This window comes from Myotis brandtii, unplaced genomic scaffold, assembly GCF_000412655.1.
Source record: "Myotis brandtii unplaced genomic scaffold, ASM41265v1 scaffold365, whole genome shotgun sequence".
Taxonomy (NCBI): Eukaryota; Metazoa; Chordata; class Mammalia; order Chiroptera; family Vespertilionidae; genus Myotis; species Myotis brandtii.
In genome coordinates this window covers 3,232,502-3,259,077 of record NW_005364031.1, presented here as the reverse complement: position 1 = coordinate 3,259,077, position 26,576 = coordinate 3,232,502, and the positions used below count along the sequence as shown (strand labels likewise).

Here is a 26,576-nt window from a genome sequence, read left to right as displayed (position 1 = left end):
CTTACTGATTATTTTTTAATTCAAAGGCTCACACTAACAAACCTAGCCCACAAATTACCTTCTGCCTGTTATTAGGTTTCTGTATTCCTGTTGCATCAGCTTTATCAACCTTGTTTTCATACTGTTGAAATTGACCCCTTTGAGCCACGGAACCCATCTTCTGAATTTCCTAAGGTCATCTTTCACTGTCATTTGTACAGACTCCAGATATGTCTCAATAAATTGTGAAGATTTTAAGTGCAAAAATGTTCCATCTGTTTTTTTCAGTCAAAATAATTTTTGTGTATGCATATATCAAGAAATTTAGGTGAGAAATGAATCTGTTAATCATTTGTTAAAAACCTTACTAAAAAGTCATGTTTTAAAGCTCCTCTATATGAAGTATTTTTTTCTACTTTTTCAATTTAGGGAATTTATTATTGCTGGTTACTACTTATTAACTTCAAATCAATTCTGATTATATTTTATTTTAACTGATAACTGTGGAAATTACAATTTAGATGTCATAGTACCTACTTGGTTGTTAACTATGTATAAAATTTAATTCTGTACATATTCTTTTCAAAATGAACTTCACATTGTAGTAAATTGAATATTTTGGCGTAAGTGTGAGTATATTTTTAGCGAAATTGTAACAATGTGAGTAGTTTAGTAGATCATATATATATTCACCATAGAAATCATCGAGTTTTAAGATTATGCAACTTCAATTTTACTTGTACACATAAATTTATCTGAAAGTAATGACCCTATTAGAATCTGACTACCTTAGCTATATAGCTTTTGGGTTGTATATCCTTAATGCCTATGATATTGAAACTCAAGGGAAAATATTATTAGTTTTCCTGTACCAAAATATTGTATTTGAAGGACATAAGACAGGGAAAGATTTTTCCTATCATGCAATTTATCTATTCTCCAGGGCCATGTGCTAGTACTTCTGTCTCTGATCCTCTCAAATGTGTGACTTGCTACAGTATCACCAAGGGATAATTTTTTAAAAAAGGAAATAGAAAATCAGGAGTATAGTCACAGATATGGCTCCTTGTACAAGAGAGGAGGGGGCTGGGGGGAGTAGCACACTGCACTGTTAGTGCCGACACAGGTTTCAAAATACTATCCGTTTGAAAAGTACTCTAGGTATTTCTCCCCCAACCCCTAATTACCATAATTTTATTGGTTTTCCAGGATGAAACAATGAATATCATTTTAGTGTGTAACTTGCAGAAATCCAGTCTGTCTATACTTAGATCTTGCTATAACATATCAGAAACTAAATGAGGTGAATTTATACACCAAGTCCCCTCCATACCTTGGAAAATTCAGTGTCTTCTGCCTCCTCACATTAATAATTAAGGACAGAAACTAATCAAAATGTCTTACAGTTTGACTTAGCTGGAAATCATATTTAGCTATGTGTGTTATTTGAAAGAGACCTAGAGATTGGTACCAACTAGGTCTCACACCTATTTTCAGCTAACCTATTTCCAAATGGCACGCCCTGTGTTGTAAACCAGCAGCTCTATAGAGTAATTAAGGGTGTCGACTATTATAGTATTCTTACCTGGGCTGCTGCATTCTATTTTTTACTAATTAGAATTAAAATACAGTGTTTTCTGAATGATTTTATCTAAATTAGACAATTAGAGAGCATTTACTTAGTAGAATCTCACCTCATGCTTAGGTGAGGCTTGTTTTCCCAGGAAGCAGCCTTTAGAACATCACAGTGGGCTGAGATATGCCAAGCATGCTCTGCGTAGAGAGGCAAATCACTTTAGAAACAAGTGCTTCTTCCCTGCATGTAATCAGGTTTTAAAAGTGGCAAAAATAAGATTTCTTATTAGAAATTTGCTTCATTGGAAACATCAGACACACATTTATTCTGTAAGCACAGTGCGTTGAGTACTTTAGCTGCATCGCCCAAAAGCAAAAGTTGTTCCACTTAATCTTCCCTAGTTATGCTTTTGTTAGTAATCTGTGAGGAAATGGGAATCATGCATCTTCCATGTCCTTCCCTCCCAACCGCCAAGCCAGAAAGAAGTGAAAAATGTTTTCTCTAGACATTGATACAAGAAAATATTAAAAAGGAGAAGAAGCAAAATAAAGCCAAGAGGATAAACATCAGAAGCTTGTTTAAACAGCTTTGGCCCCATATAATTGCTTTTCTGTCAGCGGGATTATTAACAAATTTGGACATCTGAAAATTAAATTAACAGCCTGAGAATATTTTACAGGATGAGATAGAGCATGATACATGGAACATAATGACCCCCCTGAAATTCAGCCAAGCCAGTGCAGCTCCTCATTTAGACAGAGAAGACAACTAGTTAATCATCACTGAGCAAATTAGACAGAGCAAATTAGTTTGCTGCATTCCACAGTCTTAGCTACCAAAAGAGAGTATATGCCACTAATTAGAATGAAAGAGCTCTAAGCATATTATTATCTATATAGAAAGAGAAGGCAAAATTATAGTTCGAACTGCTTCTTTCAAAGCTTGAGGCCTAGGTTACCTAAGTATAAATTACACATGCAAGAGTATTTACGTGTTTTCACGCGCATATTTGAATACCAGCAGCTTTAGCATTTTCTTGCTCTTGACCAAAAAAAAGTGTAAGAAAATTTTTGCCAAGGTTAATTGGAATTCTTCGGGAATACACACACACCCATGAAACATAAAAACATTTTTTTAAAAGTGTGATCCCTTTAGTTGAAGATTAAAGTAGCCATTTCATAACTTTTTCTTGCATGATATTTTTATTTTTTTTCTTTTATAAGCATATTGCTGTTGCATGTGAAATAAATATTTGGACTTAGTTTATCACTGGAGATTAATCTGAAATCATATTTTGTAGCCTTAATTAGCATTCACTTGCTTAATTGTCATTCTCAGCCCCAGCATTTCCATTTTTCACTAACGTGAACAATGCTATCTTCTGCTGTTTGCACTTTAATTTAAATTTCTATTAAGGTTTATGAACAGTAATAAGGTCCTGTTTGAATATTCAATACCTTCTGAATTGTGAGCTGTGAAAAGGTGCTTTCTTTTACCTAATGGAACTGGCACAGCATGGAACTGATCAGTGGTGACATTTGACTGGGGGCATCCAGTGCCTTTTCTCATTGTTTATTGACACATCTTGTCCAAACAGCTCCCTCGCAAGTGAGCGGAGTCATGAAGGAGCGAGTGCTGCAGCGCAGTGTGGAGCTTTCCTGGCAGGAGCCCGAGCATCCCAATGGAGTCATCACCGAATATGAGATCAAGTATTACGAGAAAGTAAGTACCGGGAACAGGAAATGTACCACGGCGTGTGTCTCCTGTCGTCCTACTGCACTGCAGACTAAAGTTGGTCATTCTGCCAACGCTTTGGAGGTACTTCAGAATTCTTAGTTAGTTTAGTCAGTTTTGATCATTATCTCCTTGAAACTATGATTCATTATTATAATTTCTGTGTATTAAATTTCTGCTACACAAATGACAATATTCCTCTAGTAATATATTTGCTTATTCAGATTTTGAAATCATAATAATTAGGTGGAGCATGTTTTAGTGCCACCCAAACCACACGGCCCAACGCATTTTTGAAAAATGTTTATTGTAGGATGTCTGCTTGGACCTTTACTGATTTATTTTATTTGTGTGGTTTCAGTGATATGATGATGGCCTCAAATTATTTGGTCATTTGAAAATTAAAAATATTTTTTTGCAGTAACTTTGCAGTGTTCTCTAAATTTTAGAATCGGCTGATGATAGTCTACTTCTTTAAATTCCTTGTGAAATTTACTTTATCTATGTTATGTTAATCATGTCCAAGACCACTTCTTTATACTCCTTTCTCCATGAAAAAAATAGTATGGTGAAAACCCAAGTGCTGCCTCTTTAATCTCCATATTTGCTACATTTTAATAAATAGTGACATGTCTGAGCATTTGAGTGCATTTATTTCTGACCGGTCTGGAGAGAAGGGGAGCATGGTGCCCTTGGTCACAAATTGTTATGTAGGACCTGGTTCAAGGTTTGAATTGTTATTACTAATAGTTATAGTAATACTAGTAATAAGTGTTACTATTGTTGACTTAAGTGAGTTAGCTGAAGTGCTATAATATACACATAACTATTTTAACCATTTATTTATTTATTATTTATTAATATATTTTTATTGATTTCAGGGAGGAAGGGAGAGAGAGAAACATCAATGAGAATCACTGATCAGCTGCCTCCCACACACCGCCCATTGGGGATCAAACCCACAACCCGGCACATGTCCTTGACCAGAATCGAACCTGGGACCCTTCAGTCCACAGGCCAATGCTCTATCCACCGAGCCATACCAGCCAGGGCTATTTTAACCATTTAGACAACATTTAAAATAGGAACTTAAAGCTTTTGAAAAACTTGGGGGCTGATCTACTTGAATGATTACTTAATGTGCACTAGTGCATTGGCAATAATGTTTTTCCTTTTGAAGCAAAAACAGTTTAAGATTAGTTTCAATGTTCAAATTAAGTTTACAATATTTCAACTTATTATTTCCTTTATGAATTCCTGACTCCACTGCCAAAGTTATATGTTAAATACCTCACTTTGTACCAGGGAAACATTTTTTGTCCCATCAAAAATGTGTTTCTGAGGGAATCCTTGTTTTTAATGTTGGTTTTTATGTCTGTTTTCAATGAGCTCTAACAGTTATAATCCCTTCTGAAATTACATCAGATTTCAAAAGCAATAAAATACATTTTTTAAATGTAAGTTACATGGTAAATGAGAGTGAAGTTTCTCACAGTGAAACAAGATATTTTGCAAATCCTTACTTAAATAGTTCCTTTTCTATTTTGCGTAACAGAAAGAAAATGTATGTACATTCGCTGAACTTACAAATTATTTAAAAATAATTGAAAGGGAGTAACTGTATTGCACTATAATGTATGTAAACACATGATATATACATATAACACGTGTATTTATATCATTATGTCATCTAATATTAGTTATGCCTTGTTTTGTTTTAGATAAATGCATATTTATAATACCAACTATCATTTTTATGAATGATTATAATGAAGACAATCACAAATCAGTTTCACTGTAAATCACAAATACAGTTTGGATATACAACTATTTACACTTTTGTAAATACCAATGTAAAGAAAAATCAAACAACCACACTGACATTTTCAGATTTCAATGAGAGTTTTATTGACAGTCACAGTTGAGCACAGGAATTTATTATAGAACAAATAATAAGCTCTCTAAAATTGTATATTTGGTTGAGCAGTTTTTATTACTTTTTTCATAAATAGACCATTTAGAGGCATATCAATTAAGTTTAAAATTTGTATTCATTTGCATATTGTTTTGATGGAGTTTTCATATTCTTGAATTTTAAAATTTATTTTATTCTTAAGCTTATCTATAATAATAAAAGCATAATATGCTAATTAGACCAGATGGCTGAATGACCTTCCAGACGAAGCCAGGGCTGCGAGGGCCAAGCCCCTTGCATGAATTTCGTGCATCGGTTCTCTAGTCATATATGATATGAAAGTCACATTTTTTAACTCTGTAAGCCTCAGTTTATATGTCTGAAAAATGAGGAAATTGAACTAAATTATATTGTTTAAAATATTGTTAAGCCATAATTATACAATATTTTGACTTTTATATAATACTTTTAATTTAAAATATTCGTTTAATTACTATATTGTACAAGTGGTTTTATCCTATATAATAAAAGGCTAATATGAATATCGACTGAACAGCGGAATGACTGGGAATGACTGGTCACTATGACATGCACTGACCACCAGGGGGCAGACGCTCAACGCAGGAGCTGCCCCCTGGTGGTCAGTGCACTCTCACAGGGGGAGTGCCGCTCAGCCAGAAGCCGGGCTCACGGCTGGCGAGCGCAGCAGCAGTGACAGGATTCTCTCCCACCTCCATTGCAGGTGGGAGATAAGAAGTGAAGGGCCCCAGACTGCGAGAGCCCTGGAATGCAAGAGGGATGTCTGACTGCCAGCTATCCCACGAGTGGTCCCGGACTGCGAGAGGGCGCAGGCCAGGCTGAGGGACTCCCCTCCGCCCCCAGTGCATGAATTTTATGCACTGGGCCTCTAGTTCTGTTATGAAAACAATTGATAATGTCACTATGGCAGCAATGTTCAACCTTTTTCATCTCATGGCACACATAAACCACTAAAATTCTGTGGCACACCAAAAAGTATGTTTTTTGCTGATCTGATAAAAATAAGTGTAATTTTGATTGATTTAAAAAAAGAATAATAATAATTACCTACCCTTTTTGGTCCTAAGTGAATTTTTTAAAAATCAGGTGCCTATACTTGTATATAAGGATTCTGATACCAAGAATTAACCCATTAGATGCAACCTTATTATGCAACATGACCCATAAGATTCAACTCTTTTATATGACCTATATATTTATGGTTCAAGACAAGGCATTCACACCAGATTTATTGTTGTGTTGGCTTTTGTAATTTTTTTATTAGACCATCTAACAGAAAAGAGGTCAGTGTCTCTGACTAAATAGTCAGTATTGCATGTTTTAACAATTCTTGCGGCACACTGGTTGAAAGTTGCTGTACTATGGTAATAGTGCTAGCTAAATTTCTTGATTTAATTGCTTTCTTCATTTTTAACATATGGGTTTTTGCTTGCTAAGTAACATTCAGGAAAAATATTAAAAGAACTATCTTATGAAGTGAAGACCTCTACTGAACCATAGATTTTACAGGTGTACCCATGTCTTGGTCATTAGGGCATTTTACTTTCTTTATGGCTAACTAGTTCTTGCCACTCTGCCCTCCACCAACAAAGCAAAAGTTCCAAATATCATAAATGTTTAAACAAAATTATTTCTCTTTGAAATTTATACAACAAAGGCATGTGTTCACATCTACATTTTATATTATTTGAGAAACAATGTACAATATTCCACAGCGTATCCAGTGTAGCCTTTATAATAACAATGCAGCGAATTGAAATAAATTGCAAAATTAGCTGTCAAACTGCCTAGTTGCGATCACAGTTAAATATGCCCTGCATATATTGTTTCTAGGATCAAAGGGAGCGTACCTACTCGACAGTAAAAACCAAGTCCACTTCGGCCTCCATTAATAACCTGAAGCCAGGAACAGTGTATGTTTTCCAGATTCGGGCGTTCACTGCCGCTGGGTATGGAAACTACAGTCCCAGGCTTGATGTGGCTACGCTAGAGGAAGCTACAGGTAAAATGTTTGAAGGTAATTACCACCTTTGATTTGGATTCTTACTCTCTATATTTTTAAACTGTTGCACTTTTTGTTAACTATTGGGAATGGTGATTTGGTTTAAGATAATTTTTACTTTTAAAGGTAAATATGTCTGCAAATATATGCACTTTGTAAAGGTTATTCAGGATAATACTTTTAAATGTGCAGTTTTGTTTTGCAATGTTAGAAACTGGGGATTTCAACTAGTTTCTTTAATACACACTGGGTTTATTTGAAAAAGATAAAGTTAGGAACAAAAGCAGGACTTGTTCAATAAACAGGGTGGTTGTGTAGACCCCAAAATGAATTTACTCTAGTTGTATCAGTCAAAGCTACTTCTTTTTAGAAAGTCCAAGCGAAGCCAGGATGCACGCCACGGTGGGACAGAGAAAGATGATATGTAAGAATCTGTGTTGATTTTAAGTTACTTGCCCTTTGGTAATAATTTCAAAAATTGAGCTCAGGAAGATCTTAGAACATGCATTTATGTTTACTTTTATCACTTTTTTTCTTTTTTGTGTGAAATATTTCAAGCATACTAAAGAATATTCTTAACATATATATGAATAGTAAGTATTTTTAAATGTATATCTCTGTATCTACCACTCAGCTTAAAAATAAAATGTTACCAATATCTTGTATCCCCTTTATCATTTTGCTTATCTTTATAATGCAACATAGGAACACAACAATCCATGTGTCTAGAGTATATCACAAAGAAGCAGAAGTATCTTAGATGGTGTCCTAGCTTATCACCAGAGTGCAAGTTCAGAGCAGCTTGAGTACCACTGCTGGGTGTTCTTCAGCTAGCTGAGGTCTCAGAGTGTATTTTTGTATTCTGAAATGTTTTTATTTCTCCTGATGTCACTGCTCAGGCAATGGTTCACCAGCTGTTACCTCATCACTATCTTGCCAAACTAGCATTCCCACAAATTCTAAACAAAAATGATCGAAAAATTATTATATGATTTTCTTTCCTCAATTTTAATAAAATGTTTTATTTATTGAAACAAAATTTTGATCAAAGAATTATTCGAACCTGGGACCTTTCAGTCCGCAGGCTGACGCTCTATCCACTGAGCCAAACCGGTTTCGGCTCTTTCCTCAATTTTAATAAAATGTTTTAAATACATTAACAAAATTTTGATCAAAGAATTATTTTGACTTCAGAAAACTATTCTCATGCATCTTTAAAAGGTAGACTAAATATCCTTTATATTACCTAATGATTGTTAAATTTGCTAACAGTATTTGTCTTTCAAAAATTTTTATATTTTTATTTTTAACATGATTTTATTTATTTTAGAGAGAGAAGGAGGCAGAGGGAGAGATAGAAACATCAATGAGAGAGAAACATCAACATTGATTGGCTGCCTTCAGCATGCCCCCTGTTGGGGATAGAGCCCACAACCCAGGCATGTGCCCTGATCGGGAACGGAACCCGTGACCTCACAGTGCATGGGTGGACATTCAACCACTGAACAACACTGGCTGGGAAAAATTTTTTATATTTTTAAATTAAGCAGTAACTCTCAGAACCTCAAATAAGAAAACATTGAAGTAAATTTGAAATATAAATTATTTTTTATAATTGTAGATATAAAAGCATCAATTTTAAAAAGTCACATAATTTGTTGTTATAAAATTAATACCATTATTTTCTATTATTTTTTAAATGGAGTATGAAAGTTTAAAAATAAGAATAAGTTCAATGGCCCCAAAAACATTAAAGAATTTTAAGTTGAGATTTTAACATTTAAACATCCAAAAATATTAAATCATTTTTAAGTTGAGATTTCAACATTTAAACATTTGCATGATCTTGTGTTAAATGCATTCTCATAGTTTTCAACTTAGATTGACCTCATGATATTTGTGATTTCTAGTGTAATAAAACACTTCAAATAATGTTTCCATATTCTAATGAATAATTTAAACTTAAAAACATCAATTACTTCATATTTACCTGCACATTTTTTATCAGTTAAACCATTAAGTTTGAAAAAATGCAAAATATTTTTATCATATGTTTGCATATATTTTATTGCTTATATGCATGCATACAAGTCCTTCGGTTGATCTCTTACCCCCTTCCCTCCTGCCCCCCAACCCTCCCCAGCCTTCCCGCTGCAGTTTGACAATCTGTTTGAGGCAGCTCTGCCTCTGTATCTATTATTGTTCAAAAGTTTATAATGGTCTCTATTATCCATGAATGTGTGAGATCATGTGGTATTTTTCCTTCATTGACTGGCTTATTTCACTTAGCATAATGCTCTCCAGTTCCATCCATGCTGTTGCAAATGGTAAGAGTTCCTTCTTTTTTACAGCAGCATAGTATTCCATCGTGTAGATGTACCACAGTTTTCTAATCCATTCATCTACTGATGGGCACTTAGGCTGTTTCCAGATCTTAGCTATGGTGAATTGTGCTGCTATGAACATATGGGTGCACATATCCTTTCTGATTGGTGTTTCTGGTTTCTTGGGATATATTCCTAGAAGTGGGATCACAGGGTCAAATGGGAGTTCCATTTCCAGCTTTTTGAGGAAACTCCATACTGTCTTCCATAGTGGCTGCACCAGTCTGCATTCCCACCAGCAGTGCACAAGTGTTCCTTTTTCTCCACATCCTCTCCAGCACTTGTCGTTTGTTGATTTGTTGATGATAGCCATTCTGACAGGTGTGAGATGGTACCTCATTGTTGTTTTGATTTGCATCTCTCGGATGATTAGTGACTTTGAGCATGTTTTCATATGTCTCTTGGCTTTCTGAATGTCCTCTTTTGAAAGGTGTCTATTTAGATCCTTTGCCCATTTTTTGATTGGATTGTTTATCTTCTTTTTGTTAAGTTGTATGAGTTCCCTATAAATTTTGGAGATTAGGCCCTTATCAGATATGACGTTGGCAAATATGTTTTCCCACGCAGTGGGTTTTCTTGTTGTTTTGTTGATGGTTTCTTTTGCTGTGCAGAAGCTTTTTATTTTGATGTAGTCCCATTTGTTCATTTTCTCTTTAGTTTCAACTGCCCTAGGAGCTGTATCAGTGAAGAAATTGCTTTGGCATATGTCTGAGATTTTGTTGCCTTTGGATTCTTCTAGAATTTTTATGGTTTCCTGTCGTACATTTAAGTCCTTTATCCATTTTGAGTTTATTCTTGTGTATGGTGTAAGTTGGTGGTCTAGTTTCATTTTCTTGCATATATCTGTCCAATTTTCCCAACACCATTTATTGAAGAGACTATCTTGGCTCCATTGTATGTTCTTGCCTCCTTTGTCAAATATTAATTGAGCATATTGGTTCGGGCTAATTTCTGGACTCTCTATTCTATTCCACTGATCTATATGTCTGTTCTTGTGCCAGTACCAGGCAGTTTTGAGAACAGTGGCTTTGTAATACAGCTTGATATCTGGCATTGAGATCCCACCTACTTTGTTCTTTCTCAGGATCGCTGCAGCTATTCGGGGTCGTTTTTTGTTCCAGATGAATTTTTGGAGAGTTCGTTCTAGATCTTTGAAGTAGGCCATTGGTATTTTAATGGGAAGTGCGTTGAATTTATAGATTGCTTTGGGTAGTATGGACATTTTAATGATGTTGATTCTACCAATCCAAGAACATGGTATGTTCTTCCATCTCTTTATGTCTTCCTCTATCTCTTTTTTCAACGTCCTGTAGTTTTCTGAGTAGAGGTCTTTTACCTCTTTAGTTAAGTTTATTCCTAGGTAGCTTAATTTTTTTGGTGCGATGGTAAATGGGATTGTTTTTATAATCTCTCTTTCTGAAAGTTCACTATTGGTGTATAGAAATGCCTCAGATTTCTTGGGGTTAATTTTGTATCCTGCTACATTGCCAAATTCATGTATTAAGTCTAGTAGTTTTTTGATGGAGTCTCTAGGGTTTTGTATGTATAATATCATGTCGTCTGCAAATAAGGACAGTTTTACTTCCTCTTTTCCAATTTGGATGCCTTTTATTTCTTCTTCTTGTCTAATTGCAATGGCTAATACTTCCAGGACTATGTTGAAGAGGAGTGGTGAGAGTGGGCATCCCTGTCTTGTTCCTGTTCTTAGGGGAAATGGTGTTAGTTTTTGTCCATTGAGTATGATGTTGGCTGTGGGTTTGTCATATATGGCTTTTATTATGTTGAGGTATGATCCTTCTATTCCCACCTTGCTGAGAGTTTTTATCAAAAATGGGTGTTGGATTTTGTCGAATGCTTTTTCTGCATCAATTGATATGACCATGTGGTTTTTTTCTTTCAATTTGTTTATGTGATGTATTACGTTTATTGATTTACGGATGTTGTACCATCCTTGCATTCCTGGGATAAATCCTACTTGGTCATGGTGTATGATCCTTCTGATGTACTGTTGGATCCGATTTGCTAAGATTTTGTTGAGGATTTTGGCATCTATGTTCATGAGGGATATTGGCCTGTAATTCTCTTTCATTGTGTTGTCTTTACCTGGTTTTGGTATTAGGGTGATGCTGGCTTCATAGAATGAGCTTGGAAGTGTTCCTTCCTCTTGAATTTTTTGTAGTAGTCTGAGGAGGATAGGTTTTAGTTCTTCCTTGAAAGTTTGGTAAAACTCCCCTGAGAAGCCATCTGGTCCTGGGCTTTTGTTTGCTGGAAGCTTTTTGATGACTGCTTCAATTTCTTCCATCGTTATTGGCCTGTTGAGACTTTTAGATTCTTCCTGATTGAGTCTTGGAATGTTGTATTTTTCTAGGAATATGTCCATTTCCTCCAGATTGTCTAATTTGTTGGAGTAGAGTTGTCCATAGTATTGTTTAACAATGTTTGCATATATTTTCAAAATGGTTTTTAAAATATTTTCCAAATAGGTTTGAGAACCTTATAAACTACTGTGAATTGTGTGCTGAGATTCATACATATTATTTTCATTATATAAAAATGAAGCAAATAAGACCCAGAGAGATTAAGATAAAGTAGTGGAACCTGAATGATTACATGAAATAAATCTTAAAAATTGATTTTTGCATTAGAAAGAATTTGGTGATTTTTAGCATAAGAATATTCTCTTCTCCTGGAATATATAGTTGATGAAAGAATGATCACATCTCCTTTTCTTATTATTGTCTTGCTAGTGACTCATAGAAAGCATTCAAAGAATGAACAAGTAACTAAAAGTCATCAATTTAGAACAGATTATCAGTATCAATCAGTGTGAGTGGACATATTCTTGGTTTCACATCCCAGCTCTGCCATGTCCAGATGTGGGACTTTGGATGAGTTGTTTCTCTGTACCCTGGTTGCTACGATAGCCACCACCCAACTCAGAGGGCATTCTGAGGATTCAGTAAATTAATGTTCACAAAGTGCCAAGGTCAGTGCCCAGCACACAGGCACTCTTGAGTGTCAGCTTATATTATTGAGCACACCATTTCAAGCTTTTTGGTCTCAGGAATTAAGATTTTTATTATTTGTACTAGATGCCCTGTGCACGAATTCATGCATAGTTGGGTCCGGCCAGCCTGCCCCGATTGGGGCCTATCAGGCTGGCTGGGACCTCAGGCAGTGCGCTGGCCAGGGGGAGGAGCCACGGGCAGTTGGCTGGCCGACCCCACCTCCAATTGTGGTAGGAGGGGCCGATCACGGGTGGGGACGGTAAGGGGGGGAGGGGTCATGGGCAGTTGGCTGGCCAGCCCTGTCCCCTGGCCAAACTCCCAGTTGAACTCCAGTCAGACTCCCAGTCAAGGGGACAATTTGCATATTAGCCTTTATTATATAGGACTAGAGGCCCAGTGCATGAAATTTGTGCACGAGAGTGGGTCCCTCAGCCTGGCCTGCAGCCTCTACAATCCAGGAACTCTCTGTGGGATCGGGCCTAAACCAGCAGTCGGACATCCCCCTCGCAATCTGGGACCGCTGGCTCCTAACCGCTCACCTGCCTGCCTGCCTGATCGCCCCTAACCACACTGCCTGCCATCCTGGTCTCCCTTAACTGCTCTCCCCCAGCGGCCTGGTTGCCCCTAACTGCTTTCTCTGCCAGCCTGATCGCCCCTAACAGCCTCTGTCTCAGCCCCCGCTACCATGGCTTTGTCTGGAAGGACATCTGGAAGGATGTCCGTAAGAGGTCCAGTCTAATTAGCATATTGCCCTTTTATTAATATAGATTAAATCTATTGATATTCACCACATCAGAAATTAAAACTGAAACATTTTTCAACATACATTTCATTAGCCATCAGGGTGATGATGTCACCCCATGTCATATAACTTCTGGAAAACTCTGTGCACTTGTGAGCATATATGAGTAAAAAAGTCAAATTAACACGGCCTGTGTGTCTCAATGGTTGAGCATCGTCCCATGCACCAAGAGGTCACTAGTTTGATTCCCAGGCAGGGCACATGCCCAGGTTGCCAGCTCAATCCCCAGTAGGGGGTGTGCAGGAGGTAGCTGATCCATGTTTCTCTCTCATTGGTGTTTCTATCTCTCCCTTTCCCTTCCAATCTCTAAAAATCAGTAAAAACATATGTTTAAAAAGTCAAATTACATTGTATTATATGAAAATAATTTTGGCCTTCCACATTCCTGGAGAGCTCTTGAGGGGTCCTCAAGGCTCCCCAGTCCATCCTTAGAGAAATAATGATTTAGCATAAGCTACTGTGCTAAGAATTAGAGATGTACAGACACATGACAGAGTTGATACTTTCAATTTAAAGTTTAGTGAAAGACAGACTTGTACACAAATTCTAGCCATGCAGTTTGGTGCTGATAGTTTGCATGGCCCAATGCTGTTAGTGTCAGGAAAGAGTGACTCACTGTGGTAGGAAAGAGAGCAGGAGGGAAGATGCCACTGAAGAGAAGTCACTTGAGCACTGTTTGAAAAGAGAAGCTAAACAGACTATTTCATTGCACATAGGTCCTAAAAGCCCCTTCTAATGCAAAGTCAAATCTACTGTATTTATCATTTTTGAACCTTGGTGTGTTGATTATGGCACCTATAGCTTAGTTTTAAATTTTATTACCCATGAAATAGTTGAAAATATTAACCATGGATGTTGACTGTGGATAGATTAAAGTGTGACTCTGGCTATATATAAAAACATATAAATGAATATTCACAAATTCTATTTCCTCATTCACCTGAGTTCAGTTTTCTGATTGGAGTTATGTTTCTGAAGCTAATAGCAGAACGGAACCTAAGACAAGCAAAGGATTAGACCCATGAGGCACATAGATTGAATAGAAACACTTTGTATACATATGTGTATAATTTTCCTTCTTCATGAACAGACTACTCTATCCTGTTTTCTCTCTTACCACATATAAAAAGACAGATAAAAACAACCAAACCAACCAAACAAAAATACTTGAAGTCATCTTTTTGTTGTTGTTGAGCTGTAATTCAAAAATAAAGCTTAAAAGTTGTTTCCTCCCCTCAGCCCCCGCCTCATTTAGTTCCATTGGGGATAAATCAGCAGGTGCTGAATTGGCAAGTGTGTATTATACCTTTGTTCAGAAATTATTACAACAGAACTATTTATATGGTTTTTTCAGTAAAAGCTACCTATAGTTTGCATAGGTGTACAAAATTAAGAGATGAGTTGTCAAAAGGAGGAAGACATAGATAAGCTAAAGGAAGGCCAATCAAAAACAAACACACACACACAAAAAACTTTATGCTGTCTATTGTGGCAGGACATACTCTGCCTACATATAATTTACTGCTCTGGAGACCCAGTCCCTTGCCACTACCAAGGAGGAGTAATATTTTCCATCCTGCCATAAATTAAAAATTACTGCCATTGATTATTTCAGAAACAAACAAACTACATTAGTTGGACATTATATATTATATGATGTTTGAAACTGAATCATTTAGTGGAACATACATTTGTATTGTTTTATATTTCTTTGATTACTTTATGAAGGCTATACTGGCACTGAAATTATAATACTCTGAGGGAAATATGACAAATGCGAATTGCGATATAATTAAAACTCCACTAATTTGGAAAAATGGACGTGGGAAGGCCATGTGACTTGCTGAAGAATTGGAATCAAAGGCTGCTTTAAAGGACATGTAAACACATACTGTTCCCAGAGAGACCTCCAAAAGGCCAGCAAGGCCTGCCTTAATGAGCATAGAAGAATCACCTAGCATCATGCAGGAAGTGTCTACAATTAGATAATGCTGAAACCTTTTTTAAAGTACTTGCAGCAAGTTTGCTCTTACATACATAGCTAACCTCCTCTATAATTTCAAACTCTCATATGTGTGCATTGCATGCTTTTTAAAATTAATACAAGTGATTCTGCTCTTCTTCATTATGATGAAGTGTCAAGTCATGATGACTATGATCACATGATGATTTTTATTTTATATTGATGACATGAAAGATAAAGCACTTAAGGTACTTTTAAAAAATGCAGAGAATATGTATTTTGGTTCTTTTTTTATATTCCAGAAAAACAGACTAGAAGGATCACATACCTTGATGAGGAAAAATAGGGATTTAATAGCAATTGTAGACCAAAGATCTCTATCTCTGATTCATACCTAAGTTTCCAACCCTAAGCAGGAGATAGGTATTCAATGATGTATTTTATAGGTTTCTTTTATAGCTGAGGAACATAAAATAGATGAAGTACTGTCCTTACCACTTCTTTAAAATGCAAAAATAACATTTAAACTTACACTGATAGAAAATAATGCATTTATTTAAAGTTCGAGGTGAATTTGATAGCATAGCTATCTCTTGTTGATAAGATTGTGTTTAACCTCTTGAGTTCTTGCCTGGTATTGAGTGTCGCTGAGCCTGTTTGCTCTGTTTGCAGCCACAGCCGTCTCCAGTGAGCAGAATCCTGTCATTATCATCGCTGTGGTCGCTGTTGCAGGGACCATCATCCTGGTATTCATGGTCTTTGGCTTCATCATTGGAAGAAGGTAGAACACAAATTTCTTCTAATCTCTGAGATAAAACTTTTTGATTTTTCAGAATTAGGTCACCCATTGCTTATTGCTTAGTACATTAGAATAGTAAATGCAAACACTCTTTGTCTGATATGAAACATTAGAGGTCACTAAGTTTTTGTTCTCCTGAAATCAAAATATACTTTGAACTTAATCAATGCCTTTAGTTTAAGGGGATGAGTATTGTCATTTCTATTGGGAAAAATTATTCTTCTAGTTAATGTTTGTGGAAACCATTTAAAATCTGTTGTTGTTGTTGTTGTTGTTGTTGTTTTCCAGGAAAAAAATGTAGAAGCAAATATTTACTCATTGATAAATCTAAATCTATAAATATATTCCTTCTACATTGTCTCACACAAATACTTTATATTCTTTGCCTTTTTTAATCATATGAATTGCTATGTTATTATTATGTTTATAACTATGGACAGGAAGTTTTTGTATTTTGTTTATAGATCTAACTAGCATGTTGTAAAATAAATAAAGTATATTTCATTGAATTTTAAAAATATAAAGGAAGATCATTGATTGTGTTGTCATAAATTTGATTTTTTTTTCAGGCACTGTGGTTATAGCAAAGCTGACCAAGAAGGGGATGAAGAGCTTTACTTTCATTGTAAGTGTTTGGTTTTTCTTTACTTTTATATATTGCAATTAATACAGAAACCTGGTTGTTAATATTGGCATGAAAAAATTCCTAACGCATCACCCTTGAAATTATATAATGAGCTCAAAGTACTGCTTTAAAGCATTTGACAATATATTTAGAATGAAAATCATATTATGTGAATTAAAAAAAAATAAAATAGATTCTGAAATGAAACCTCATAAGAAATTTTAATATAACTGCAGGATATATTAAGCTGCCTTTGTGTCACAATTTTTCCTTTTCAAATGTTTCCTACTATTCTAATAATAATCCATTAAATGTTGCATGGCCCATGTTCTAGCTCAGGAATTCTTATCAAATTAGAAGGCTTTACCCCCTAGTGAGTTATGCTACCTTGAAAGGCTCAGGAGCCACTTTCTCTTCAGCTACTATACGTTGTCTATCACTGATAGATATTTTTACCAGACATTAAACGTACAATAATAGGATTTAATCCTCCAATGTTTTCCTGTGGATTTGGATTACCTAGTTCTTAAAAATTTATTTTAGAAATCATATTTAGAATAGAGCTTAGGCAACCAAAGAAAATAGATGTCCATCTGCATTACTTTTATTTTTGTTCATTATGGATGACAAGTAAAAAATGAGAACCATGTGAGTAAATGTTAGGGCTCTATGCATCCAAAGTAAAAATCTAACAATTGAATGATTTTAGTTCTGATAATCCTTGAAAGTATTAAGAACAATTTTACTGACTATTTTTCTTAGTAGCAATCATCTTTACTAGAATTTTTTTATGGATAGATAAATTTCTTAAATGGCAAAAGAATTATATCTATTATTGTATTGTTTATCAAATTATTGTGTTAATATCTAAGAAGGTATTGTCATGCACCCATTCTAAAATAACAAGATTATATAAGCATCTATCAAGAAAATGTGTTGTTTAAAGACACAAATTTTGAGTCTCTTTAATGTGTTTTTATTTGTTGAACCAGTACTGTGACTCTAGTTTTCAAAATAGAAGTGGCTTTAGATAATACATATCTAAATTGATTATGAAACTCTTTAGCTTTCCAGCCACTGAAGGCGGGAAGGGTGTTTGCGATGCTACAAATTAGAGTAAAAGGTGTGACCAGAGGTGGCTTCATTAAGAAGCCTAAGCCCCAGGGCCCCTCACTTTCACAGACCCCTGTTTAGGACCTGGTAAAGCCCTAGCCACCCTGTGTGTGTATAATCTCTTTTTACTTAAAGAGGGTGTCATAATTGTAGAAGCCGCATAAAACTTAACTCTCCCCCTGATTATGGCTGAATACATGTGATCCCATCACCTCCCCCTCTGGGGTTATTTGACGTGCTCCTGATGTTGGAGCTTCCTGTTGCTATTCCAGCAGTGATTTTCCTGGGAGAAGCCAGCCTCCGGCGATGAGAGTGCCATAGGCAGTTTTTAGTTAGAGGATGTACAGAAAAAATGGAGGTTACTTTTTTCTCTCTCATGACATGAGAGAATAATTTTAATACTTCCGCAGGTAGGAAAAAGAGGTTCCAATCTTGAATGCCTAAATTTTTATATCTAGTTTAAAATGTATATAGGAGAGTAACTTAGGCCATAGTTAACTGGAGTCCCTGATTCTGCCCATATGTGAATACTTTGATGGCAGAATCATTTAATATTGCTTTAATCAGCATGTCACCTTTGTTTCTGTTATTGAGTATTTCTCAAAATTACCAAATATGTTTTAGTTTATGTAGTTTTAGCTTGCAGGTTAATGCAGCAAGTAAGTTGAAATATGGCTTATGTAAAACTTATATAGCCTTATGCTTAATTGTCATCACTCAGTTTTAATATTTTAATGCCATTTGCTTTTTTTACATTGACATTCAGTTTGTAATTAGAAAAAATAGAGCGGCATGTTTTTACTTGCTAACATAGACAAGATAAGCTTGATAAATATAAAGTTTTCATCTCCAGAGCAAAAATATCAATGGTGGTTTTAAGATATTTAACACTCATGAGAAATGTAAATGAGCTACTAAAACACACAATAGCTCACCTTCTTAATGAAATAAGCAACAGACCAGAATATTCAGAAATTATACCAATATTTTTTATTTTAAAAATCAATTTTTAAATGAATAATGAAGCAAAGTGCACTTAACATATCCTATTCTGGTAAATCCCTGATATTTTTGAATCACCCTTTTTACAAGAATATCTTTTCTTATCATTTGATGAGAAACAGACATTTTTTTTTATTTCATGACTGTATCTAAGATATGTAAAGTACAACAGTGTGGTCACCAGTTATTGGCAAGGAGGTGTCCTTTTATTCCTTTAGTATACAAACAATTTTCTTAGGTGCTAAGGCACCAGATTGAATTTTTACGGAAACATGAAAGCACCATTTAACTAGCTTTTAGACACAGAATGTAATAGAATGTCCAGCCGTTTATATCAGGCACACTCCACTCTCCATGCCCCAAGTACTATGTTTAAAGATATAAAGACAATGGAGCAGTTTAGTGAAGCAATCCCAATTTACATTTTGTTTCCTCCTACCATTTCTTCCAACAATGTCTTTGAATCCAAGCTGGGCAGTATTTCATGTTTTTATGCCAAAATCGCTGTGGCCTGTCAAAATGTTTTATGACAGCTTGAATAAAGAACCATCAGAGACCCCGTTTGAGATGCAGAAGGTTACCTCCATTCTATCTCCCTTATCACAAAACAAAACAAAAACTATGAAAGAAAGAGCGAATAAAAAGGGAGAAGATGGCTCATTCTCCATCTGCCTGCCAATCTAGGAGGTTAACCTATTGTTTTCTTCCCTTCTCTCTTTTTCTCTTCCCCCCTCTTCCCTGTACTCCTTCTTCTCTCTTTTCTCTTTCTATCCCCTCTCTCTTTTCTTCCTGTGTTTTTTTTTCATGTTCAGCTTTAGTAACAAATGAGCATCTGTCAGTTTTATAAACTGGAACAGTAATTGTTTAAGACAATCAATTTTGGATAAACAATCAACTACAGCAGAATAAATCAAGATTTTTAAATCCCATTTTCCTTCATACATTCTGCTTCCTTTTGTTTGTTATGTGTTTATTTTTAAAAGATAATTTTAATTTAATGTGATGACATAAGCACAGTAGGCTGCAGTGTAATACATAAAGAAATATATTGTTCTCCAAATAGTGAGATTTAATGAAAAGATTGTTCAGTGGCTTTGTTAAAAACAATAAAGTTTTTTTGAGGATATAGTGTAATTCTTTTCATTGCATTAATATAACCAAATATATGCCTATCTTATCTTTGTCTTTAACCATATGACTGACTTGGAATACATTATTGTAATTGAATTTGATTTAAAGTTAACATAGCATTATGTTACCTGCATGCTTCCGGGTGCATTTTAAGATTTTAACTTTTGCAACTTTTATGATTCTATGCTGTTTGAATCTTGACTACTTTTTCTGAGGCATATTGGCTGCCACCTTCCAAAGCCTTATAAATGAAAGTTCATATAAACCATTCTTCTTTCAAACTGTATCATACATGGTTAGCAGATCCCAGGAATATTGTAAATTTTCTAACTTTACTCTGGACTCTGTACATTCTGGCCTCTATTGCCCTGTAAGGTAAAAATGAAACTATGTTTTTAGTAGATTTCTCTCTGAGTCTGTGATAGTGGCCCTCACTTCTTGTATTAATTTTATGTATATGTCAACGGTGGTTGGTCTTTTAAAAAAATAAACCAAAAGAATAAGTAAGATGTCTAAATGTTTTTAATATTGCTGTCAGTGTAGTAGGCTACCTGTATATGAAATGTCTTCTTTTCCCAGTGTATGTATTTGATTGATTGACTGACTGATAGATTTACAAATGTGTTTCCAAGTCCATTACTAATCTCAATATGGCTTGAACTATGCCATGATAGCAGTGAATTTAATTAAACCTCCAGTCTGATAAGTCATGTCAGAGAATTTTGGTGATGTATTTTGTTGATTTACTGGAAAAGCAATTCAGTTAGTAACCTATGAGCTGGATCTTCTGTAACCTATAGAAGCTTGCAGATAATACCTATACGCCCGCAGACTGAAGTAGTCTGTTAACACTGCTGTGAATCAGGTGATGTGGAAGCAAGTTCCCTGTTCCAAGGAGCACTCTGCATAATGAAATTCCTGGGCTGACTGCACAATAAGTGCTTTGCTTCATCACAGTCATGCTTTCTTACATCATTACAGTTAAATTTCCAGGCACCAAAACCTACATTGACCCTGAAACCTATGAGGACCCAAATAGAGCTGTCCATCAATTCGCCAAGGAGCTAGATGCCTCCTGTATTAAAATTGAGCGTGTGATTGGTGCAGGTAAGGCTGCTGTAGCTTCCTTATTCAGCTCTTCCATTTAGCCGAGATCGAAAGTCATACATCATAATGACAGGCAAATAATTAAGCCTCAAGTATAGAACTTTTGCATTTACCTGAACTGTTGGAGGCAATGAGGCTGTGCTTGTTTATGAAACCTGAAGAGAGAAAAAAGTGAAAAAGAAGCATGTGACACAGAGAATCTGTGCATTTTTGTTTTCTGTTGGGTTTTTAAGATACGTTTCTTTTGTAAACTATCTCTTAAAATTTGGCCTGTACTTCAAGAAATAACTTAGCATTATAAAAAACTAGAATGTTTCTGAATTTTGCTGGAATATATTTCCTCTTACTTGATTTACCATCTTCTTGCTAAGCTTTCATTTTTATTTTTTTTCTTGTATTTGTAGGTATTCAGTAGCTCTTGTACTATTTAATTTCATGTAGAAAATTAATATGCATGACTTATTGAAAAGGAATATTAGTTTCTATGTGTTCAATGTATTTTAATAATAGTGTTACATTTTCAGTCCCTGTAATCTAGCAGTCATGGGGCATACGAATTCAACACTCTTAAATCTTGAAGAACTATTTGCCCCTTAAACCATAAAAGAGGTAGCAGTGTTTAGGATTTGCTGATGTCCCCTTCCCTTTAGTAGGCAGTGTATGTAAGATAACAAATTTTAATTCTGAATTTTGTTTCTGAAAGAGTTTTTGTTAATTCAGTTTTTTAAAAAAATAGTAGCTTGTGTAACAGACTTTAGAAAAGCTTAAAAGTACTTTTAAAGAATTATTTGCATTTACTTTGAGAAAGGAAATACTTCTGAAATTAAAACACATCTGCCTGTTCTGTTGCTTCAGGAGAATTTGGAGAAGTGTGCAGTGGCCGTTTGAAACTTCCAGGGAAAAGAGATGTTGCCGTGGCCATCAAAACCCTGAAAGTCGGGTACACGGAAAAGCAAAGGAGAGACTTTCTATGTGAAGCAAGCATCATGGGGCAGTTTGACCACCCAAATGTTGTCCATTTGGAGGGGGTTGTCACAAGAGGTAGATATTGATTATACCTTTCATTTACCAAATGGACTGTCAGAAATCAGTATCATTGCACACATAGTAAAATATCCAATTATGAACATATTGCACATTCTAAATGAACATTTTTCTTGGTATGTACTGACTAAACAATTTTTCTTTTGTGTCAGCACCTCAGGAAAAAAATCAAATGAATGCAGGATTAGAATAAAAGAATATCTGATAGCTAAAGCAACTGAGATTTTCTTTTCCCCCTTAGCTCAAAAACCATAGAAGTGGTGCAGTTTTAATCTTCATACTTTACATAAAGTGTCATTTTCCCTGAGTTTTGTTCACAAAGCAGGAGTCAGAAGAGTGCACTGATTTTTATTGTTTAATTTTTTTGAATTGTGACCATGTTCCAGACATTTAAGGACTCCTTGACCTTAGCAGCAGTACTGGAAGCTTTCGAAACTCTCATGCATTCCGTCTTTCAAAAGAGCACAATGTCTTTTATCTCAGATGGGAAGGAGAGTAACCTTGAAGTAGAGGTTGCAACACTTTTGTTTTCTTATGTATGTATGTTTTTAATTTTAGGGAAACCTGTCATGATCGTAATAGAATTCATGGAAAATGGATCTCTAGATGCATTTCTCAGGGTACGTAGCAAAATTATTCTCCCATTCTAAACATATTGCATACCTACTACAAAATAATCTCCTGAAGTGTGTGTGTGTGTGTGTGTGTGTGTGTGTGTGTGTTTTCAGCGTAAAATGTGAAACTTATGAACAAGTTAGAAAGTTGTTTTTGAAAAGCAGGTTAAAATTCAGTGTCTTAGACTGAATTGAACTAGAATCTTTTTGATCATTCAAGTGATACAATGTAGTGAAAAAACTAGTTTCAATTAATATGCTACCTCAAGTACAGAAGATACCTGAAGCCCTGTAATTTGAATACAGGTTGTAGAGTAGCATTTTGCTTTCCTAGTACAATTATGGATGAAATACAGTGGTAATACCGAGAAGACTAAAAAGTGAAATAACCATATAATATTGGTACAATGATCCCAGTTCTCCTCTGTGGAGCCATTTCTATTATGCTGTTAAGTAAACACCAAGCATAAAATGTAGAATTATTAACATTTTTAAAATTAATAGCATGTGATTATTTTTATAAATGATAAATTCTAAATGTTTAAAATATGCATTTTTATTCTCAAAGACTTTTCACCCTAAGAATATGAACACATGTTAACATTTTTTTAAATGGCAAAGAGAAAATAATCTAAACAATAAGAGGACCTGCAGAGTTGTCATAGATGATCTAGAATTGTACGTTCTACCCAGACTTATAGGCATTCAGGAGATTTAGAGACATCTGTATGGCTGCTGTTGCTGCATTTGTGTGATATGCATGACTATACGCTCTTGGGAGGAAAGCATCACCTAGCAAGTTAACTCAACACCAGTGTCCTCGTGCAGCATATTTGTGATTCATTTGGAGAAATCTGTGGGTTAAACATATATGATAGCCAGTCCAGGTGCACATATTGTTCAATCCCACTTGCTAGTATACCTATTTTAGAGATTTTTTTGTTGCAAGTAATGTTCCTACTAATAGCAAAACCAGGAAAAGTATAAAAAGAAAACAGTCAGCCAATATTATCATTTCCCACTTCTTAGTTTTTCTTTATCTTTAATCAAAAAATGTCCTCCCTTTTTTTTACCATTTGGACAAAATATCTTAATATATGTGCCTTTGTACCTTTATATGTTTTTAGATTATTTTTATAACTTTCTATCTAGTGAGGAAAACACTTAGCTGTCAGGGATATGTTTGGACATTCCATTCCTTAACTTTTACCTAAAAATTAGCATATACTTTTGGATTTGTATAATATGAAGCTATTATTAATTAATATTAATGACATCAATATAACTGATTACCAAAACTCTGTTTTGTATTATTTGCCTATCAGTAAAATCAGCATTTATTTTGTTTTTTACAAATGTCTGTATTATATAAAAAAGAACAATTCCTATTATACAAAAGTAAATGACTAGTGTGCAAACTTTTTCATGGGGATTTCTTTCCCTTCGAAGCACAGTTTACTGGACTTTATTTTTGTCTTCCTGTAGAAACACGACGGGCAATTTACAGTCATTCAGTTAGTGGGAATGCTGAGAGGAATTGCTGCTGGAATGAGATATTTGGCCGATATGGGATATGTTCACAGGGACCTTGCAGCTCGCAATATTCTTGTCAACAGCAATCTTGTTTGTAAAGTGTCAGATTTTGGCCTTTCCCGGGTTATAGAGGACGATCCAGAAGCTGTCTATACAACAACTGTAAGAAAAAGTCTATTACTGCATCTCTTCATATTCCTAAGATTTTCCTACCAAGAAAGCAAAGCTTAATAATAATTAACATGGGGGAAAAAAGGGCAAATTAACCTCAGAAGTTTTTTTGTTTGTTTGTTTTGTTACTGGTTGTTTTTTTTTTCCTTTTGGAAGAATCATTGTTGCTTTTATAGTCTACATATAGGATAAGAGGAGAAATAATAAGAAGAATGATAGCATGCTTATCGTATATTGGAATGTTCAGATAAATAATATACTGTAAAGTCATGTACAACATCTAGTTACTAGTACTCATACTTGTAGCAAAAAGAAATATAATTCTATTTTAAATAAAGATTTTAAAAGAAGATTAGCTATGCTAAGTCTTACAACTTTTGTGAGATTGTATAAAAGGGAAATATGTGAGGGTTTACTTAAATACACCATATTTCATTCCATTTTAGTGGTTATTTTGCATAATTTGTCATTCTCTTTTGACTATACTCCTAAGAACACATAAGGCCCATTAACTGAGTTGCCATAAAAGTGAAATATTGTAGTGACTTTAAAAAACAGATTAGTAACTTTAAATACACTTAGAGAGATTCAAGATGAATAGGTGTGATACTGCTGAATTGCCAACCAAATATAAAGATGTTTAATGGTAGCTTTATGGTTCTGCTATAAATGATTTGTAAGTTGTTATACATATTTAAAATGTTGATTTCTTGTTATAACAGGGTGGGAAAATTCCAGTAAGGTGGACAGCACCTGAAGCCATCCAGTACCGGAAGTTCACATCAGCCAGTGATGTATGGAGCTATGGGATAGTTATGTGGGAAGTTATGTCTTACGGAGAGAGACCTTACTGGGACATGTCAAATCAAGATGTAGGTGTAACACTATTTAAACAAAAATGATTTAATACATTGATATCCATTATTATTAGAATATGTAGGTAATGGATCATAAGATGAAACTTCTACTGAATTATAAAAATATAATTGCTGAGTTTACACAATTAATAGCACAAATTACTAAAAATTACCATAAATTAGTGGTTCAATCAATTTCATTTTGATTTTCATTTTGAAGAATTGTGTTTTTCTTTAAATCTCTAGATATAATAGAAGCCTACACAGGATATTTCCTCCTTATTAAAGATAATGATGCTTTGCTTGCCCAGTTATAATGGGAGAGTCACACGAATACAAGCATCATTTATGGAGAGGAGGGTAAAGAAGGTTGTGATTGTGGTTGTTTTTGTTTTTATCTTATTCTTTTTCTTTAATGTTCTGTGAAAATCTGTTTAAATCATTGTTGATTGGATTAACTAAATTTTGATTTCATGAGACAATCTAAATTTTATGATCAATATTGGTGTTGCATAGCGATATTTTATAATGTAATCACAATGGAAGTATTTTTGGAAATTCCTAAGGAAGATATAGTGCTCATTAATGTGTATCCTATTACATACTAAGACATAAAATATGCTATTATTCCTTGAGACAAGAAACTGGTAGCATATTGGGGGTTATACATCTCACACCAAGAGACCACTTATCCTATCTAATAAAAGAGAAACATGGTAATTAGCGTACAACCGCTACCCTTCCCATTGGCTAATCAGGGTGATATGCAAATTAACTGCCAGCCAAGATGGCGGCTAATTTGCATATGTAGGCACAATGCTGGGAGGTGAAAGGGAAAGGATGGAAGAAGCCCCCTGCCACTGACAGTGATCGGAAACCCAGGGGGGAGCTAAGAGCCCTTTGTCCTGCCCCCCAGCTGTGATCAGAGAACCAGGTGCCTTTGCCTCCCCGGCCAGTGATAGTAGGAAGCAGGGGTGGAGCCAGCAATGGGAGCTGGGCAGGGATAGAGCCGGCAGTCCAGGGAGCTAGGGATCCCTTGCCCAGGCCTAAAGCCTTGGCCAAAGACGTTAGGCCTGGGCAGGGGTGGAGCCTGCAACCGTGGGGAGCTGGGGGTCCCCTACCTAGACCTAATGCCTTGGCCAGACGTGTTAGGCCTGGGCAGGGGCGGAACCAGCCAT

At 35.3% G+C, this 26,576-nt stretch overlaps 1 protein-coding gene across 5 annotated transcripts in view; it reads left to right on the top strand.

The window, feature by feature from the left end:
- EPHA7 (EPH receptor A7) overlaps nt 1–26,576 on the top strand; it is a 181,653-nt gene that overhangs the window by 138,929 nt on the left and 16,148 nt on the right. For 2 of the 5 annotated variants that reach the window (XM_005872101.2, XM_014544484.1), the window contains exons 6-14: nt 3,153–3,277; nt 7,077–7,260; nt 16,075–16,183; nt 16,771–16,826; nt 21,054–21,179; nt 22,035–22,220; nt 22,782–22,843; nt 24,323–24,532; nt 25,264–25,413. In XM_005872101.2, the coding sequence (XP_005872163.1) occupies nt 3,153–3,277; nt 7,077–7,260; nt 16,075–16,183; nt 16,771–16,826; nt 21,054–21,179; nt 22,035–22,220; nt 22,782–22,843; nt 24,323–24,532; nt 25,264–25,413 (1,208 nt within the window). Of the gene's footprint in view, nt 1–3,152; nt 3,278–7,076; nt 7,261–16,074; nt 16,184–16,770; nt 16,827–19,753; nt 21,032–21,053; nt 21,180–22,034; nt 22,221–22,781; nt 22,844–24,322; nt 24,533–25,263; nt 25,414–26,576 lie in introns of those variants that run through there. The other 3 variants (XM_005872100.2, XM_005872099.2, XM_005872103.2) reach the window with 3 other exon arrangements.